The sequence below is a fragment of the Dromaius novaehollandiae genome, chromosome 1, assembly GCF_036370855.1.
Source record: "Dromaius novaehollandiae isolate bDroNov1 chromosome 1, bDroNov1.hap1, whole genome shotgun sequence".
NCBI lineage: Eukaryota > Metazoa > Chordata > Aves > Casuariiformes > Dromaiidae > Dromaius > Dromaius novaehollandiae.
In genome coordinates this window covers 60,128,184-60,147,942 of record NC_088098.1, presented here as the reverse complement: position 1 = coordinate 60,147,942, position 19,759 = coordinate 60,128,184, and the positions used below count along the sequence as shown (strand labels likewise).

The 19,759-nt window shown below is 44.7% G+C and overlaps 1 protein-coding gene across 4 annotated transcripts in view; it reads left to right on the top strand.

The window, feature by feature from the left end:
* The window catches only part of LOC112995040 (protein mono-ADP-ribosyltransferase PARP12-like), a 31,871-nt gene that overhangs the window by 1,262 nt on the left and 10,850 nt on the right, over nt 1–19,759 (top strand). Inside the window, exons 2-15 of one of the 4 annotated variants that reach the window (XM_064514083.1) lie at nt 552–652; nt 1,668–1,792; nt 5,238–5,340; nt 5,842–5,962; nt 7,183–7,279; nt 7,939–7,999; nt 8,752–8,963; nt 9,920–11,465; nt 12,539–12,659; nt 13,242–13,330; nt 14,567–14,663; nt 15,845–15,923; nt 16,851–16,981; nt 19,294–19,445. In XM_064514083.1, the coding sequence (XP_064370153.1) occupies nt 14,569–14,663; nt 15,845–15,923; nt 16,851–16,981; nt 19,294–19,445 (457 nt within the window). In that variant the 5' untranslated portion in view covers nt 552–652; nt 1,668–1,792; nt 5,238–5,340; ... (6 more) ...; nt 13,242–13,330; nt 14,567–14,568. Of the gene's footprint in view, nt 1–551; nt 653–1,667; nt 1,793–5,237; nt 5,341–5,841; nt 5,963–7,182; nt 7,280–7,302; nt 8,000–8,751; nt 8,964–9,919; nt 11,466–11,494; nt 12,290–12,538; nt 12,660–13,241; nt 13,331–14,566; nt 14,664–15,844; nt 15,924–16,850; nt 16,982–19,293; nt 19,446–19,759 lie in introns of those variants that run through there. The other 3 variants (XM_064514089.1, XM_064514094.1, XM_026119764.2) reach the window with 3 other exon arrangements.

Below are 19,759 nucleotides of genomic sequence, written 5' to 3'. Positions count from 1 at the left end.
AGAGTTAATTGCTTTCCTCTGCTATCAGTACCACTGCATTTGAAAAGTGCAGTGGTTCTGGAGTGCTGTTTGCCTAGGATATGTCCACTGTCATAGACCTTCATCCTGTGCTTTGAGCAAACATGAATCTGCACATCAGGTGTACGAACAGTAACTGAGAGAGTCCCGTAGTCCTCATGGGACCGTCTCCAAATTCTGCGTACCTGTTGAATGGCAAACAGGAGAGAAATATCTCAGGTGGAAGAGGCTGCTGGAGACCTGATCCCAGGTCCTGGCATTGACTAATACAGCTGGTGGTTTTAAGCTGTTAATTTTATAAATAGACAGGATTAGGATTATATATGGATCTTTTTCGATTTAAGAACTTACTCAGTTTCCTTACACTTTCTTTATTTAACCAAAAATACAGCTAAGAGGGGGAAAGCTTCCTTCCCAGTCTCCTGAAAGTGTGTCTCATTAGTATGTATTACGCTTCACATTCCCATCCTTGCCTGAGAAGCAGTTTTGGTGACTTTGTGATTGCCCCAGAGCTTTTAATCCCTCTCTGTCAGTGACTGTGGTGCCCAACAGGATTCAGGATGGCTGCCCCGTGGAAAACGCAGCAAGCACCTGGAGGAAATGAATGCGGAGATGAGTGTGACGCCAGGGGAAGGTAAGCAAGAGCTCATGGTGAGTGGCAAGCTGATTGCTGAAAAGGGGATTCGTGCTCATGTGAAGAGGAGGAATATTGACATACAGGAAAACATGAATGTAAGCATGCAGAGGAGGGTTGGAAGAAAAGTAGGTTTTTGAATAAGTAAAAATTGTTCCTGAGTGCAGAGGAAAAGTCCACACAATCTCCAAAAATGAGGTCCTGAGTATTATTTTTAAAAGACCAGGCAGCGGTCTAGTGTATGGAGCTGTAATGTTGCACTGAGATCTGTGATTCTGCTGAGAAGTAGCTATTTTTGACTTTGTCAGTCAGAACGGAAGTGGAAGTGCTCCTTGAGGAGCCCACTCTATTTCCAGGTCCTTCCAGGCAAGTGTAAGTTTGTGACACTGCCAAAGGGGCCTTCCTACCTCCACCTCTACATGTGCATTCCTGCTGTTTCTCCTGTGCCAGTGCTAGTGACTGTGGTGGGGTGGGGAAGATCAGATCCAGGGCACTCATTTAGTTGAAAACTGACTTAAAAAAAAAAAGAAAAGCAAGCAAACAAACAAAAACAAACCCAAAATACAGTGTTCAGGAAGACCAGTTCCCAGCTTTGCCTTGCCACACAAGTGCTTGTGCCAATGCTGATGATGAAGAGGGGAGGCTGCAGCATAGACTTTGACTGCGGTAAGGTGATACTAGACCTGTAGCCTAAGCAGGGCTTTCAAGGGTAAAAGATTTGAGAATATTCTCAGTAGGTGAGGGACTGAGAGCAGAAACCACTGATAAAAGAGAAAAGTACTTGTTCATGGAAGTGTTTTTTGTTATGAGAAATCTGCTACAACTTCCACAGCTGAGCTTCCTGATAACTCTGGAGTAATTGTGTGTATGCTAAAGTGCTGAAACTTTGAACAAAAAGCACTCCTGAACATCCTTTTAGAAAAGAAATACTGGCAAACAGGCAGCAACATGTAGAATTATAGGCAGGCGTTAAGTGTGGATCTGACAGATTTACTTTTTTTTTTTCCTGAAAAAGTGTGTATTTTAAGCGTTCTCCACCCTGATGAGAAAGGGTTAAATAATGTCTGACTCAGACACACGTGACCAGCAACTTCAGGACCACTGAAATGATGATGGAAAAGGTCTGGTGTGAGGAATGCTGTGAGTAGCCAAACTGATTTCTGTGGGGTTTGTTGTTTTCTCTCGCAACAAAGCCAGAATTGGACAGGTGGCTACAGTGGTGGGCTTGCCCTTGAGCCTGCACGCTTTGGGCACTTTGCTTTGCTGAAGGGTAGGAAGGAAAGTTGCCTTCAGCATGAAATAAAATGAGCAGGTGGCATCTTCACTAATGGCTTTACCACTTTTCGAAAATGTTGTCTGTTAGGAGAACACTGTAGCTTTAATCTGTACGACAGGTGCTGGCGGACCTCCACGGGGAGATTTGCAGGAGTTTGGCAGTTGCAGGGGACCAAAGGGAGAGGGCTCTGCTGAAGGACCAGGCATCTGCTGAAGAGCCCCTGAGCAAGGGCTTTTGGCATGTTTTAGACAAATATCCAATCACTTGCACTCATAAAATGAATTGTCTTCTGCTTGTGTGAGCAAAGGAAGTAGAAGCAAAGGCAATGGCATATTCTGAAAAGGAAACCAAGGGTGCTGCGGTGCTCCTCAGGGAGGCTGGGGCGGCGGCTTCGGCTGCTGAGGAGGAACTGGGTCAGTGCCATGGGGGGCTGCCCGCTAACGCAGGGAGCACAGCGAGGTTAGAAAGAGCCCTGCAAAGAAAGGTTATTTTTATTTTCTCTGATCCATGTGGGATCCAGTTGGATACAGCTGGGATGCAGCTGGGAGTTGAATGGTGAGAGCTGGTGTTGGGTGGGCGGGGGAGGGACGTGGGTGGCGGGCACCTCCTGGGAAGGCACTGGAGCCATGGCTCCTGCCACCACAGCAGGACCTTTTCCTGTCCTCTTTTCGTGATCTTCTGGAGAAGCTGCTTGAGCCCTGCTTCTCCATGAATTTCTTTAGTAATTGCCTCACAGGGAACAGCAGCAACTTCGTAAGAATTGATTGCATTTTGCACCCATATAAATAATATATTTCTTATTCATGCTTAGATGTTCTGTATTTTTCTGTGCCTGAAAAGAAGTTAGCTCAAGTGATCTTTTCATCATAATGTATTTCTAATTGATTTTCTTGTGGTGGTCTTATGCCTTCCCAGTATTCCTGGTTTTAACATCCCTGGTTACATATTCATTCAGCTGTTCCAAGCTTTCTATTAAGTAACAACTCAGCAAGTTTTCAGGCTTTCTTTTAATTCAGTGGTGCCAAATTTGACTTTTCAGCCTTTTTAAGAATCCTTTTAAAAATTTTAACAGAATTTATTACAGGATGATTAGACTGTAGAAACCTAATACTTGATGGAATATGCTGAATAGCATGTTGTTTTCCAAAACATTGCGACTCCTAAAAATCAGACTACACCCCATAACATCACACTCCTGCTACACGGATGGCAGGTGTAGAAAATATTGGTTTTGGCATGACGTGTCCAACAGTTGCATTACTTAACAGTGCTATTTCTGGATCAAGGGAATAGCAATCCCAGAATCCATGTGTAGTTGTGGCAATGATGGGGGATGTGGGGGCCCTCAGCTAGGAGCTGCAGAAAACAAATTTGTAAGAGTCAGGCTTTTACTGCTCTGGGAACAACTTTTTCTAGCTGTCCATGTTCTTCTGCAACCCTGTTTCCTTTGGTGAAGCCTCCTATCTGGCATGTTGAGTCCTAGATTTGACACTTCTCTCCCCAAAACAATTCCAGCTGTCTTTCCAAGATTACCTTTGCATCTAGCTCACAAAAATGAGCAGCAGTAGTGGCTGGCCTGGATCTTATCTATCTGTGCCTAATAAGCTTAGATTTTCCTTCCAGATGCTTTACTGCAATGTCAGAGGACCCATTAATAAGCATGCCAGTATCCAACCTATAAATATTTGGGAAGCACCTACATATGATATTCCAGTCACTGGAGGAAGCCGTGTCTTTATCCATTCCTAAAGATACCTTGTTTTCACTGCGTGGTCTCTGAATCCTTTTTTCTTGTGAAGTATCTTCAGCCTTGTTTTTTTTTAAATTCTTTTTTTCAAAATTGTTTTCCCTTCACAAAGTCCAAAAGAGATGTTAGAAGTTGCTTAGGTCTCTGCTTTCTTCTATGCTTTGTGCACATTTTCACGCTTAATTCTTGCAGACTTGTTCTGATTGCATCCTGCAGCTATCCCCTTGCATCTTCCAATTTGTTTTCCCTTTGAATGTTCCTATAGGTATGTGATTGGTTTGGTTTTCTCCCATGGCCTCTGTCTAAAACCTGTGCTCTGCTCTGCCTCTGTTCTGAAGGCTGGTGTCCTTCCGTTCTTCCCTCTGGTGACAAGCAGGTTCTGTCCCTCATCCCTTTGCCTCTCTGATCCTCAAACAGTCTGACCCCATATTAGAGATTGCACACCCCCTTCCTTCACATTACATTTTTTGACTGAAAGCTTCCTACAAGCTTCATAAATGGCTCTTTTTTTTATTTTTTTGAGTTTCTCACACTGAGCAGCTCAAGTTCGTTACAAACACAATTCTCTTCACATTTCATTAGTGTAGTCTGAGGATGTAATTCGTTTTGCTGCACCAAACTGTAGGCTACTAATCAAACCCAAACTTTGTGACAGCAATATTAAAAATTACTTTTTTCCATCAGTGCATCCTCCAATTCCTGCTGTTTCTGCATAGGCTGAGTAACTCCATGAAGTTTCCCACTCAGCTGCTTTTCTCTTCTTTCTCAGATCTGCCTTTAGATTTTGCTTTCTTTCGCTCTTTCTCTTTCACGTGCTCTTTCTTGTGCTCTTTTTTTTTGCTCTCACTCTCTTGCTCTCTTTCTAGCATTTCCTGTTAACACAGGGTGTCTAGGGAGTTTTCTGAATATGGACAGTAACTGAGAAGACTTGTTAGTAAAGCAAAAACTCCATAACATAAGGGCTGGGAGGACCATCCACAAAGCTCCTTGCTATCTAAACTGAGATACAAAGGTAACAGAATTCTCTAATTACTCTGAGTGTCAATTCATGACAGGTGTATAAGCTTATCATGGGAAGCAGCTCATTTCAGTGGGCAGTATAAGGGACATGGACTTTGCAGGCAGATGATGTATCCCACATTTGCTTAGTTTTTGTTGAGTAACACAAGTTAAAACAGAAGTATCAACATCTACAATGAAATACTCTGGAGAAGAGCCAAATAATACTGTTGCTACCTGCCCAGTATCGTGTGTCTGCTCAGTGGGAATGCCATGGGCTGGCACACTCAGAGCACGGAAAACAGCACATCTGCATTCAAGCACAGGCAAAAAAAGAAAAAAAACAAAAAGCTTTTAGGACTTATCATCTGAGAGGATTTGGAAATCAGCTGATTTTCTGGGCTGTAAAATGATGAGGACAACAGCTCGGGAATTTCTGCTGAGTTTGGATTTTTCTCTCAAGGCTACTGTTAAGCAACCTGGCAGGAGCTGATCTTCTTTTCTTCTCTCTTTTTCTTTCTTTCTTATTTTTCTTTCCCCCCCCCCTTTATTTTTTGAGACAGTTCTACACTTCTGATTATTCCCGATGCTCACAAATTTGGCAGCATGGAACCTTGCTGGTATTGGCTGGATGATTCCATACAATGGATTGAATATGGGAAACAGGTAAATTCCATAACACCTTTGACACCTAACTCCTTGTCCCAGCCACTAGTGGAGAACTTTTTCTTTTGGAATTTTTTTTTTCTCCAAGGCCTACTTGTTACATGACACAGGCTTTCTGATGCCTTTTTGTATGCCTGAGGTGCTGACCAACCCTTGACATTTCCCTCATACTTTCAGGGGAGCTTCTGAATACTAGCTCTAGGCATTGTTGTATGTTGTATGTTCTAGGAATGACTAACACCATTTTCAAGACTGTTTTTGTGTGTGTGTGTGTATATTTATATATATATGTATGTTTTTCAAGGTGAGGGCAGGGAATGTTGGTAACTCACTGGAAAGCTGAAGAAGTTGGATTCAAAAAGCTGCTCCTCTAAAGTACAGTGCAGCACTATTTTGACTACTAACTACCTAGGTTTTGATGTAATGATGGATCTGAGTCTGTTAAGAGCATACAGAGGCAGCTACCTACAGCAGATATTGTCACTTTCATCACCTTTGTAGTGCCTGAACTACTCTGCAGCCACTGTAACATCGGCCCAGGTGGAGAAGGCATTTCAGGCAGATCAGGAAGGCACTCTGAGATTTTGAGTTCATTCAGAGAAATATGAGATAAACTTCAAAGGTAAAATACGTTTGTTTATAATTTAACACATATGATGTATTGCTGACTCTGTAGTGTAGCTTCACTCCTGAAAATGCCTCACATATCCTCATCACCAGCAGAAGTGGCTGTCTTAGACAGAGGAAACACTGATCTTTGAAAGAGCTTGCTAGAAAATTACTCATATATAAATTGAAGAGGTAGAGGAGATGCTGCTCGTGTCTGAAAGAGCATGAAATGGAGAAATATATAATAATTTCCCATTCTTTTGTTTAACTTTGTGATTCAAATTGCTGGAGCTATTAGAGAGCTGTGCAGTTAAAAGAATAAAAAAAACAAAGTCACAGTATTCAACAACAGAAAAGAAAAAGTATTAGGATGATAGTTTGAGATTAATACCAAAGACATGGTGCATGTGCCACCATGTGCAAGGGAAGAGTTGTGAAAGAGAGCAAAATCAGGAGGAGACTTGGATTTGCTGAGGCTACTGCAAGAGGAGAGCTGCGTGAGAGAAAGCCTGTGATTCTCCGTGCCGGTAGGCTGCCATTCAGCTGTGAGCTTGTTTCCTGAGAAGGACATTATTTGGGTGACTGATTTTTGTGAGCAAAAAGTGTGGGTGCTATTCAGACAAAAGAAAGAAAAGAGCTAAATCATGCATAGAAACATTTTAAGTGAGCACATCCCTTTTGAGCAGTGGGACTGTGATAGCCCAAAAGCTGCTGTGTGACAGGATTGAAAGAAGAGCCTTCACAGGCTGCAAAGAGGATACGTGTCTGCCCTGCTTGTGCTGCCAGTCCAGATTTAATGTCATTAGTAGACAGCAAGCCAGCGAAGGCCACAGTTAAGGCACTGATGAATAGCTGTGTTGGACAACAATTTTTCTTATGGATAGTGTGCCTTGCTATACAGGAGCGGCTAAACAGGGTCAGGCCAATATGTGCTAGCATGGCACCCTGTCTCCAGCAGTGGTGGATGCTGTATTCTCAGGAAAGGGGAGAGGGCTAGCAGGTAGTGGTACTTCCCTGGCATCCAGGGACTTGCAGCTTCCTAAGCCTGGGATAATGTCTCTGTAGTTGATGGCCCTGGCTGGATTTCTTTCCTTCTGTGGATTTTTCCAGTCATTCTTGACTTGTGTAAGCTTAAAGCACCTACATCATGTTGTGGCAATGGGTTCCACAGCTGAGTTACACATTTCTTGAATAATTACTCCAAGTCTGGATGCATTCATATTTTCTTTCAAGACATGGTCCAGACAAACCTGTGCACGCAGATGACAAGACAAATCTGCCGGTGGCCAAATGATGCCTCCGGTCGAGACAGGAACCAGCAGAAGGAAAGGTACCGAGTGCTGTGTTTGCTTGTTGGCAGCCTTTTGCTACTGTGTCTCTAGATGGCGGTGCCTGTTCAGTTTTCAGTATCTGCTCAGAGAAGAGAGAGGCTGGGCAAAGTGAAGCTCCTTTTGGGAGCTCCTGCTCCAGCAGGTCTGAGGGAGAGTGAGCTGGGTCTAGCCTGGCTGCTGGTCCCCTGGGAGAACACGTCGGCCACTGCAGTCCCCAGGCAAAGGGCTGTGCCTGCCCCTGGCGAGTTGTGCTCTGGCAGACGGTTGGTTCACAAGGTGGCTGGCTCGTGTGTTCTGCCAGACCTGAGCCGTTCCGCCTGTCCTGAGATGATGTGGCTCGGATGACCAGCCATGCACTTTGTGCTGTTTTCCATCCCTTCCCTCCTTCATCATCAATGCCACAAAGAACAGCTCCACTTTCTGGACCTTTGAGGTGAGGAGTAGCAGATTGGAGATATCTTCTAAAACATGATAATCTTGGATAGGAGGTGGGAAGGCATTGCAATAGCAGCACGGGGAAGAAGAGGATGTGTAGGTGGAAATAGAGGATGGCAGGAGTGAAAAGGCAGGGGCTGACATTACATTGATTTACTTTTTCATTCCACGTGCATGTCTGTCTTCTCTGTGTGTCATATGCCGATGCTCACCCTGTGGTCAGTACGGAAGAACGCTGGTATTGGTTGGATGAATATAATCAGTGGAATGAATATGGAGAAGAGGTAAGCATCTCTTCCTTTTGTATCCAATGCCATGTGCCAGCCACCTAGCAGGGGCTAGTATTTTTTCTTTTTTTTCTTCCCCTGCGAGCAGTGCCTTTCACATGTGTCTTGGATATTCTCTCAGTATTTCCACATGGCACGTGTGCATTTTGACATATTCAGCTGCCTCTCACAAAGATACTTATATCCCTCAGGAGCCTGTGAGGTCTAGGTCTAAACACTATTTATTTTCTTGGCCAAACCAGAACCTTTCAAAATTGCTTTTGTCTAAACAATTTTTATGCTGTGTGTGCATCTGTGAGGAAAGTGCTCTTTTCTCTTGGAAATCCTAATAACTCACTGAAGAAGAGAATGCCAGAAAACTATCCCATGCACTGACAAGGAACAATAACAAAATACCACCCTTTAAGAAGCCCCGGTCATGTTCACAAACCCTGTGTGTAAGGCTGAGAAGGAGGTGGTGTGTATCACAGCCTGCAGAAGTGGACAACGACTGTGGGGATACACCCTCCATGCCAGGCCTGGTTCAAGTGTCCTGTGATAAGGAGCAGTGTCTGGGAACAAGCAGTGGCAGAGTCCAGAAAACAGATTCTGGAGGTGTGGGGCAACACTGGGAGGGAGCCTCTGCACTGGAAAATCCAAGTTGTAGGTAGTTATATCTGCCTGTCCCCTGGTTAATAAATGAAATGCTGCTCTCCAGGCCCTTTAAGCCCAGACTTGTATCAGATGAATATTTTCCTTCACTTTCCTAGTCTCCAAACCACTGTGCTGCCACCGTAACCTCTGCTCAGGTGGAGAAGGCATTTCAGGCTGACCAGAAAGGCACTCTCCGGTTTCAAGCAGGTTATCAGCAGTATGAGATAAACTTCAAAGGCGAAGTATCTGTTGGCTTGATGTCTAATGCAGTTGTGATGTGACTGGCACTGTAGTGCAGCTTCTCCTTGGAGAAGGCTTGCGGGCACAGGTACGTGAGCAGTGGGGGTGCTTTGTGTCATGTAGGACTGAATGGGATCATAGGACAGAGTGGGTTCAAGGACATGCACAGCTGGTGGTGCAAGGAAGAGTATAGTATAGCTCCAGCCTAAATGGAGGAAGGAGTGGAGCTGAGGACGGGCTTTGGAGCCTCCTGACTGCAACCACACGGTGTGACGTGACGCATGACCCACACTGAGCCAGGCTTCTAATCTGGCTGGCCAGGAAATCCTGTGTAAAACACTGCTAGCACAGTGCTGGCCACTGGGTGAGAGTGTTGGTTGCTGTGTTCTGGGTGTATCTGATGTACTGTGCAATGAGACTACTTACTTAACCAAAATAAAAAGCTGAGCAGAGATTTCTGTGCCTGAATTACTTTGAGGCACAAAGAAAAAGAGGGAGTCACATCCCCCACATCCCAGGGACCTCTACAGGTAACACTTTGTGACAAAATCTGTTTAAAGGGGAGGGCTTGCAATGACGCTATTCTTACTTTGTAATATTACTACAGAAACAAGAGCAGAGATACCAAATAACAAGCCTGTGTTGGTAGAAAGAATGCATATAGCTATCTCACAGATCTAGATCTTTTTGTCAGGATAACTTGAGGAAGAAAAAACAGAAAAAAAATGCCCTATGATAGAAAGAATTGAAATCAGGCTAAACCAGATGATGATGACATGTTCTTCAGCTGTCAGACAGGTCCTGCAAATACTTGTGCGGAGTCATTACTATTGACAGTGAAAAGGAAATGGCACAGAATAAAGGGCAGGAGAAAGGTTAGCAGTATGCCAAAAGAAAGTTACCCAGACTTTCACGCTTTCTACTCTGTGATGTGGAGGAAGTTCTTAAGGCACGCTGGAAGACCACTTCTTTTTTCACAGACGACATAGCCAGATGCCAAAATCCATTCTTCTAATTATAGATGCATTGATGTTCTCTTTCTAGACATGCTCCAGAGAAATCTGCTCACACAGGTGACAAGACAAATCTGCCGGTGGCCAAACGATGCCTCTGGTGGAGACAAGATCCAGCAGAAGGAAAAGTACCAAGTGCTGCATTCACTGTCTGGCAGCCTTTTGCCACCATATCCCTAGATGGCGGTGCCCAGTCAGTTTTTGGTAGGAGGGAGCCTATGGCAGTGGCTGCAGGCTAGGCAGAGTGAAGCTCCTTTTGGGGAGGGAGGTGGGGCTCGTGCCCCTCAAGCCACGTGGCGTGGTGCTGGCGGGGAAGGAGCTCCCGGTGCTGCGTGGTGGGTCTGGGTGAGTAGGTGAAGGCAGCGAACGCTTGCCAGAGCCACTGCTGGTGGTGGGTCCAGATGAGCAGGTGAAGGCAGGGAATGCTCGCCAGAGCCACTGCTGTCACCAAGCCATCCTCGCAGCACCGATATCGGGCCTCCTGCTGCTCTGACAGGTCGGAGAGAGGAAGAGGCAGGTTTGGTCTGGCTGCCAATCCCCCAACAGGCCTATTTTCTTCAGATAAGGTAGGTATGGTTGTGTTGTCTGTGCTGCTGTGGAAGAGGAATAGTCAGGAGCAGGCAGAGGGGGGCATTTCAGTGGAGGTCTGGGGCACCTTTTGCACCTGGGGCACTTTACCACTTGGGTGTCTGTGGAGGGGCTGCATTTAGGGCTTTGCCTGCATGTTTGGGACTCTACTGGGCAAAGCGATGTGGCTGTGCTCCCATGGTTTGGTGACTGCCTGAGAAGATGGGCTGTGCTGAATTTGCACAGTGGCTAAACCCTGCATGCAATGCCAGGTAGCCTGTGCTGGTGAGGCAGCCAACAGGGAGGGAAGCAGGTCTGCACTGGCCCATTGGCCCCTCGGGATATTTGTTAGCATAAAGAGCCAGGCTGGTGCCAGGACCTCCTCTCAGGAAAGGAGTGACAGGGTGGGGGTGTGCTGCTATGGCAAACAATAGGGGTAGGAACACCAGTAAGGTTGCAGGTTTGGGGTCCGAAAGAGACATGTGGTTGGAGGATGGAAGAGCTGAAGGTGGTTGTGATGAGATGTGGAACTAGTGGAGAGCTGAAGGAGGGAGGTACTGCACAAGACAAGCCTTAACCATGAGTAGCCCATAGGATCTGTTTGGGCCTGTTCTTCATGGGTGCCTTTAATGCAACCAGGTCAGATCTTCCTCCCCCAAGAAGTCACAGGGTAATTGCAGCTGCTGGGTACTAAGTGCAGGTTGCTACCCCCAGCACAAAGAGCTAGAGGAGGATGAAAGAGGCAGAGAGCATGAGTTTGAGTGCCACGGAGCACTCTGAAGGGCTGCAAAGTTATTGGTCACATTAATTGACATACTCATTGCAGAGTTACTGAGTCTTTCTGGGACTGCCAGAAACTGATCTGCTTTTTGTTGTTGTTGTACACGGTTATGTTTCTCATCTTTCTGCACAATCTGTCAATCACTGATGCCTGCTCCATGGCCCGAATGGGAAGCTGCTGCTGGTATTGGCTGGATGGGCACAATCTTTTGGTTGAATATGGGAAACAGGTGAGATCTTCCTCTTATTCCCAACATGTTATGCTGTTCGCTGCCTTTCTGCTTTCCCCTTCCCCAAAAGTGTAATGGCCAAACCATGTCAGAACAAAGGTACATCTAGTCCCGGAGCCCATCTCCTTAACTCGATGACACAGGTAGAGATATTTTCCTGGGGTACTCCTTGCCTACAACAATTTTTGGCTTATGGATCTCCTGCATCACAGATGGTACCTCTATATATAATAGCCCTGGATGCATTTTTCTTTCAGTAATTATTCCATCAGTTTTTGAACCTGTATAACCTTTTAGCATCCACAATATCTTTTGGCAATGATTTCCACGGCTGAACTGAACGTTGCTTGAAGGAGAGTCTCCTTCTATTTGTTTTGAACTTGTCACTTGCTAGTTTTATTTAATAAATGTCACTCACATATCCTCCCAGTGGTTTCTTGATGATCTTACACATTTCTGTAATTTTTGCTGATTTCATTAATGCTCCCAGGAAATGCAGTTCTGAAAACAGGCTGCCTTTACAAGTGACCGTGGAATTTGTTGAAAACATTTCAGTCTGAAAACTCTGTGTGTGTGAAAAGGGTCTTCCTTCTGCATACTTTTGCTGGAAAAAAAAGGCTCTTAAAAACACCTGCTTTTCTTCCCTGGAGCCCTGGGAAACAGCACCATTTATAAACTTTGTTGGAAATAACCCAGAAGCCTTGAATTGTACCTCCCCCTACCAGGGAGCCTCTGCTCACTTACGCCCGGGCAGTAAGAGATGGGCAAAGGAGCTCCAGTGAGTGAGGTGGATGGCGGCTGGTGAAAGAAGGTGACGTGCGCAGGTAATCAGACTGGGAGACAGAGAGGAGACATGCACAGGAGAGAGTCCCTCCAGTGTTTGTTGGTGGAGGGACTCATAAAGACAGCAGAGAGAACTGGGTGTGGGGTAGAGATGAGTCTGTGATCAGGAATAGTTTAAATCACTGGCTTTCCCCATGACTTGTATAGATGCTAAATCCAGCTCTGCTATGTGTGTGCAACACCACTGTAGCCCAACGTGCCTTTCTAACAGATATCCCTCTCCTTTATAGCACCCAGACTGGTGTGCTGCCCCCATACCTTCTGCACAGGTGGAGCTGTTATTTTGAAGTCATCAGGAAGGCGCTTGTGAATTTGAAGTTGATTCACAGAAATATGAGTTAGATTTCAAAGGTAAAAGATCTGTGTGCTTAACTCTTGACCTACTTACAGGGAAGCTAACTGTAATGCCTCTTTCCTAGAATGCCATCGAAGATGCTTTTATGCATGGATGCAAGAGCAGTGAGGGAACATTTCATGGGGTACAAACAGCATCTCTTAGGACAATAAAAAGGGGAAAGCAAAAGAACTGAAATGTAAATTGGATAAAATTTAAGCAGCATTGCAGGAGAAAATGGAAGCAGCTTTGCAGACTAATTGAGACGGGGGGTAGCTCTGGTCTAAACAGGGAGACTTGGATTTTAGAGTAATATCTCTGTCTTCTTAATGTGACACCATAAGGTTGTAAATATGGGAACCTTTTTACATATTTATAACTGGGAAATCAAGGTCTGAAATGCATGTATGTGGAAGGAAATGATAGTGAGACTGATTCATCTTGGATGTATTGGCCCTCTTGTACACACACAGCATAGGTGGTTGTTGCATGCATTGTAATCTAACTTTCTGTATGAATGCAGTTGACCATGATGCACAGTGGGTATGACAAGCTGGTGACTCTGCTTTTCCTTATGTGTGAATATGCCGTACAACTAGGTCTTTTTCAAGTAGAAGAAAAGAGCTGCAGCCATTGCATTGGGGAGAGGAACAGGGAAGAAGAAATAGAAGAGGCACCAAAGCGTAGGGTAATTGTGAACTGTATTTTGAGTTTCTATGGCATAAATTCTGGGCAAAGCTTGAAAAGAGATTGTGTACAATGACTGTTGCTTATGATATATTTTAAGGAGGCTGTAAGCAGTGCAAAGCAGTCTGATGTTAAAACGTGTGCATGTCTTATGCCTGAAGAAGAGAGTGTACATTGCCATATAATATCCTCAAACCTAGGCTGAGGGAGCAAGAATTAGGTAGGATGTCTCCCTTCTTATGTCTGGGGCTGGAGAAGGAGCACAGCTACTTTGGTGGCCTTCCTCAGCAACTGGAAAAAGAGAGAAGCCAGGTGAACCCAGTATTCACAGGAGAGGCTACCAAACTCTTAGTGTGTCTGTATGCAGCAAGATCTGGGTTCCCGAGCTTCTGAGACATAAACCATCTCTGAGCTACAAGGACCTCATCTGATGTATGTAAAACAGGTTGCTAGGTTTATGGAGAGCAGCAGGAATTACCATGAGCATCTTTAGCAAAAAACAAAATAATGAGAGAGCCTGAGACTGGGAGGTCACTGTGAGGCACTATATCACACCATTGGAAAAAAAAAGACGTAGCATGAGTAAAGCAGACTCTAGATACCCAGAGAAAGGCCTAGGTGTTTTAGAGAGGCCTTTTTTGTGAGGCAGATCACAATACTATAAATGAAATGAAAAGTTCAATGGCTAATGCCGTGCTTTAACTACTCTGAGTGAGGCGTGGTCAAAAAGATGTCCACAAACCTGCCCAAAACTCGAAAGTGCCTGTCAGTGTTTGCCCTGTGCTATCACCACAAGATCAGAGGAGAGGAAGAAGGGTCCTTCTTTTAGCATGACAAGATGACCTGATGCTGGTTGGAAAATAGATTAGCAGCCTACTGAATCTTAGTGTTTTCGGAGACAGAATCTATGTGAAGGGAAGAAAAGGTGAAATCAGGTGATGGTGATAATCAGCTCTTCAGTCACCACTAGAACATGAAACCTCTGTGCAGATCTTGTCATACTGACAGCAAAATGCCTGAAGCAGAAATGGCACAGAGTAAAGGAGGGGCTCCCTGCAGAAGCAGCACAAACTAAACTAATCCTGCTGTGACACATTGGGAATGTGCAGCAGAAAAGAGGCTCTGGGAAGGGCATTGTTTCACTGTGTTGCACAATGACTTCTGCTCTCCTGGGCAGCACTCCCAGATGGCAAAGGTCTTCTCTCTAATTCTTGGTGCCTTTGTGTTCTCTTTCAAGAAATGGTCCAGAGAAATCTGAATACTCAGACTATGATAAAAATCTGCAGGAGTCCAAGTGCTGCAATGGCTGGCAATAGCAAAAAGAACAAGAAAAGGTATTGGATCTTATGTTCGTTATCTCCCTGTCTGTAGAAGGTGAGCTGTTTACTGAGTCCTCTCCTGCTTCAGTATGATTCATTTATCTGCTGATTGTAGCTTCATGCAGGTAGGTTGGGTTTGACAGTATTGGTAGGTTCTCACTATGACAGGCAGAGGGAATGCACTGAGGAAAAATCTCGGTGGCCTGGACACTACCAGAGCCGTTCTTCAGTTTCTGTTGATACGGAGTTAGATGCCTGAGGGTATTCAAATAAATCTAGCAGAAATATAAATCTTAGCATAATGGCATTTCCAGTGTTTTGGGTTTTTTTTATACTTCCCTCTGTCAAGGCTGGTTCTGGTCACTGTCTGAAACATGCAGTCCAAACAAGGCATGCATAGCCATATAGCCTGTGGAAAAATACCCTTTGGTCTGCCACACAGCCTGTTACTGTACTCTAGTACAGTACTGTACTCTAGTACAGAGCTGGGGAAGTTCAGGAAATAAGGCTGGCATCCTGATTTGTGGATGCAGTATTCTGTAGTGGAAGGAAGAGTGGGACTGGAGGAGTGGGGACCTTGGCTTGGGAAGATGTGCAACATTGTTGGAATAAGTGGTGGGTAAAGCCTTCTAGCAGTCAGGGGAAATAAGAGAGATTGCAAGAAAGTGAATGTACTGGTTGGGGTGGAAGGCAGATGCTGATAATTTGATATTTTTAGTTGCCTTTTCCTTCTCTAATTCCTCTCCCCGTGGGCTGAATTGCATGGTCCTGCCCTAAGCAGAATCATGAAAAGGAGAGATGTACTGATTTCTAGGGTCTCAGCAGGTATCGTGTGAACTGTTTGTGCCACTGCATTTTTCTGTACCTCATGGCCAGAAGAAGCTAGTATGGCCTGGCAGTGGTAAGGATGGGTGATGCTGTTTGAAGGGCTATTTGTACTTTCTTCAGGCAGGACTAAAACTGGATATTATTGGGCATGTTTATAAGCGTGCAGCCAAGAACAGAAGGAAAAGGTAACACTTTGCTTTGCTCTCTACTGGTAGCTTGTGTTAGCGTGGAAGAAAAGCTTATATAGAATATAAAGAGCTGAGATTTTCTGAGGCAACCCCTGAGCTGTAATTTATATCTGATCACCAGGGACTGCCTCATGGAAGTCCCTTGAGTTTTCTAATCTTGTTTAAACTTGTTTTAAACAGACAGTCAGATGCTGTTCACACACATCATCTGTTTCCTTCAGACTGGGACCATTCAGCACTACCTGAAATAGGATATGAGGTATATATCTGTTCACGTCTGTTCACTCCTCTGAAAAAAGTTATATTATGCACTGGCTCTTGTGTCAAGCAAGTGTAAAGTACACACCCAAGTCCAGGGATTGGTTCTGTTAGTTCTCAGCTTGCAGACATGTCACTTCAATATGTACAGCTGCAAGAGGGAGAAAGATAGATGTGCCATAGCTCCCATGGGACACAGGTTTCACTAAGATGGTTCACTCTAAATGGCCATTGCACAGAAATGTTGATTTATCCATTGCACTTTTGATTTGACCTGGAAGACTGCTGATGATCTGGAGGTTGAGTCTCAGTTCTCCTTGGCAGTGGCCTATTCATAGCATTGTTTCTCCTTTAAAACTCAGTCATGTGCTAGAATTTCAAATCAAAGCAAGTGCTTTAGGGCAATCATCAACTCATTTAATATTGTTATTATGAGATTTAGATCTTGTATATTTTTGAAACATCAGATGGTGTCATTACAAAGCTCATTGATGACTCACTACAGTAACTTTAGGGCTTGCCTATAAAAGGGAGCTAGTGCATGCGAAAGGTAGGTGTGACTTGATATGGAAGAACTATTTCACTTTTTCTTCTCCAGCTGGCCACCTATTCTGAACCCAGAGTATCTTTGTATAGCTTCATTTAGCTTGTTTTGGACAAGGATATCTCTGCGTGAAGAATAAACATGCTCCACAGAAATTAATAGCTCCTTTGTATTATAGACAAGGCCTCAGAGTAGGAGTTCGGAGCACATTAGGATAGGAGTGAGAGTGAAGAAAAGACGGTGAATAAGTGAGAGAAGGCTCTGAAAAATCATCAACTGTGATTGCAGCCACAAGGCTTTCCCTCCTTAATGGGTGGGAAGGACTGGGGAGGTGTAATTGAAAGCTCTTAAACATGTTGGTCTCTGTTGTGTTAATATTTGCAGTTAGTAGAAGTCATCCGCACTGCCAGCAAATACAGAGAAATCAAGAACCTATTTCAGCAGACAATGAAAGATTACAGCATCCGCAGGCTCCGGAGAATTCAGAACCCAGTGCTTTGGCAGCATTTCCAGTTGTTTGTATCCGCTTTATTTCATTCCTCTGGTGGCAGCGGAGCAGTTCTGACAATCGCTGGGCCCCATCTCTTGCTCAGGGCGTGTGGGTGGTTCCCTGCTTGGCAAAAGGAAAACCACCTCCCTCTCCGCTCAGCACCATATCCGAACCATCATGGGTGTAGACTGATTTCTCATGAGGGTATTGCTCTGATTTTCTGATTTAAGACAGAAAAATGAACAAAACCAAAAATGGAGAGGGGGGAAAAATGACAAAAATGTTTGGAGTCCTATGAAATTACACCTGGGATTTACAGAAAATTTATGTTTTGATGAGAAAAACCCAGTAACATAAAGTTTTTTATTATTAAGATGGCTTTTATAACTCTGAATTTTATATTTGGGGTTCATACAGATGCTGTTTTGTAAGTCTGGCATTGTAGAAGCCATTTTTTAAAAAATACTAGGAAAAAACAACAATCCAAAGCATTATAAGTTCAAACTATACATAATAGTTTCTGGAGTTTCCTCCCTGTTGGTAGAACAGCATGGGCAAATGTTTTCTTTACTGTTTGGCTTCTCAGAACTGCAAAAATGTTCTCATTCAAAATGGAGAAGGCCAGACTTCTATTTTCTCATGACATTTGAGAGGTTGATTAACCACAGCCAGAGGAATGGGTGGACTGTTTCCCCAGGACATGGGAGCCCTACATTTACTCCTAGGCTTAAACTGAACCTAAGTGTCCCTGTTCTGGGTGCCTGTCCTTGTCATTGCACTAATGGAGCTTGGGATAGGGTCACTTGGATTTGAGTACAGTAACTGAAGATGCCATTCTGGATCTGAAATTTTCCAAGGAAAACAGCACCAAAACTGGAATATTCCTGCAAAAGTGGCTCCAGTTGGCATTAGCATTTTTCATCAACTCAGCAAAAAAATTTAGTCAAAACCCTAGCGGAGAGCTCTCGTTGCCTTGTAGGTGTAGAATTTCCTCATGTAAAACACTGTCAGGACTGAACAGAGCATGAGGAAGCAATGGACAGGTTTGATTGGCCGGTAAGGGGATGTATAAAATTGGTTAGATGAATTTTACCCCTTCAATAGAGAGAGAAGCTGAAAACTTTTTGATATATCTAAACAAGAAGCTACTTGAGCTCTTCTCTGAGAATATAGTCTGAAATTGCAGAAAATGTGGCCTGCTTAATGGCCAATGTGTTATGTTTATCAGCAAAATTGAGGTCTGAGACTAAAAGTTAAGGTACGAACTATTGGGAATTAGTGGTGAAGGCTGCAGAGGAAGAGAGATTGCTCTTTGGCTTGTGATCTATTGCCTTATCCCTGTAAGAGGTGTGAGTAGCACCAGGTTGCTACATATTAGAAATTCAGTTTTCTTGTTTTGATTCTTTTCTTCCTCATCAAGACGATCTTGTATTTCTGAAATCTCTCCTGCCGTACCTTCAAAGTTTCTTTTGGAAATATATGAAGCTCATTGGAAATGTTCGCATTTGCGATGGCACAGGGGTTCCTGTTAGTTCTAGCTCAAAATTCTCTCAGTTCTGCAAGTTTTGCATGGAGGAAGGTCTTAAGAGACTTTTCTGAGGATGGGGGCAGGGAGGGAAGGAGAATGACTGGGAAAGACAATATGATGTATATTAGTCATCTTGGCCTTCTGGCACTGACGTGAGCCAGGAAAGAGGAGAAGCAAACTCTCTTTGAAGGCCATCAAAGGAACAAGCAACCTGTTCAAAAGTGCCATCAATTCCAGTCATCTGAGGGTCCTAGTTCCATATTTCAGCACAAGAAATAGTCAGCTGAGATCAGATCTGATGCCACAAAAAGAGGGCTTTTGTTTCCCCTGCTCTTTCTCTTTTAAGGTACCCATACAAAGGCAGTACTAAACAGAGATTGGATGTGAATGTCTGGCATACCTGCCTTCTGATGGCATGCAGGAAGCCACCATGCGGTTTGATTTCATGTGAAAGGCTCTATCCTGACATGTGAGAGAGGGGAAGGCTTGAGTTCAAGAGGAGAGGGTCTAATCTCATCTCGTTTGCCTCTTCTGATTTCAAACGCCATTGCCTCTGGTTCAGCCACACGCACAGATTTACCAGGGGAGGCCAAGGCAATGCCCCAGTGTGTGTAGTATGCTTGTTTTTCATCACCTGATGAAAATTTGTCAGAGAGGTCAAATGGCTACATACTCTTTGTTCAGCCCTCCATATGATTTGTAATCTGGTTGGAACTTGGGTGGAGAAGGGAATAGACCCAGAAAAACAAGAAGTGTTTGTGCGTGGGTGTATGTGCATCTGCTGAAAACTTAGATCTTTTTTTCCGTAGGCAGAAGGAGCAGATGAAAAAGAGAGGTCCAGGGCAAGAGGTAGATGAGCAGCTCCTGTTCCATGGCACGAGCCCATCCCACCTGGCTGCCATCTGTGAGCAGAATTTCGACTGGCGGGTCTGCGGGGCTCATGGGACACTATATGGAAAAGGTGCGAGGGCAAGAGCTTCAGGGCAGCCCCAGCCATGGCGGGAAGGCAGAAGAGGCTCCCTGAGGGACAGTGGGTGAAGCGTGCTGAGGCAGGATCTCTGCTGGCCCCCCAGTAGTGCAGGCTGCCAATGCTGGCCAGGACTGTGGGTCATTGCGAGGGGACTGACTGGCGCCGACACCACACTCCTGTCCATCTGCCTCTGTGCATCCATTGCAGATGGTGTCAGCAACAACCGTGCTTCTGATGGGGCTGGAAACACCCCTCCTTGCCTCAGGTGCCTGCTGTTAAGCAGAGCTTTTGGTCAGGTAGGGCTG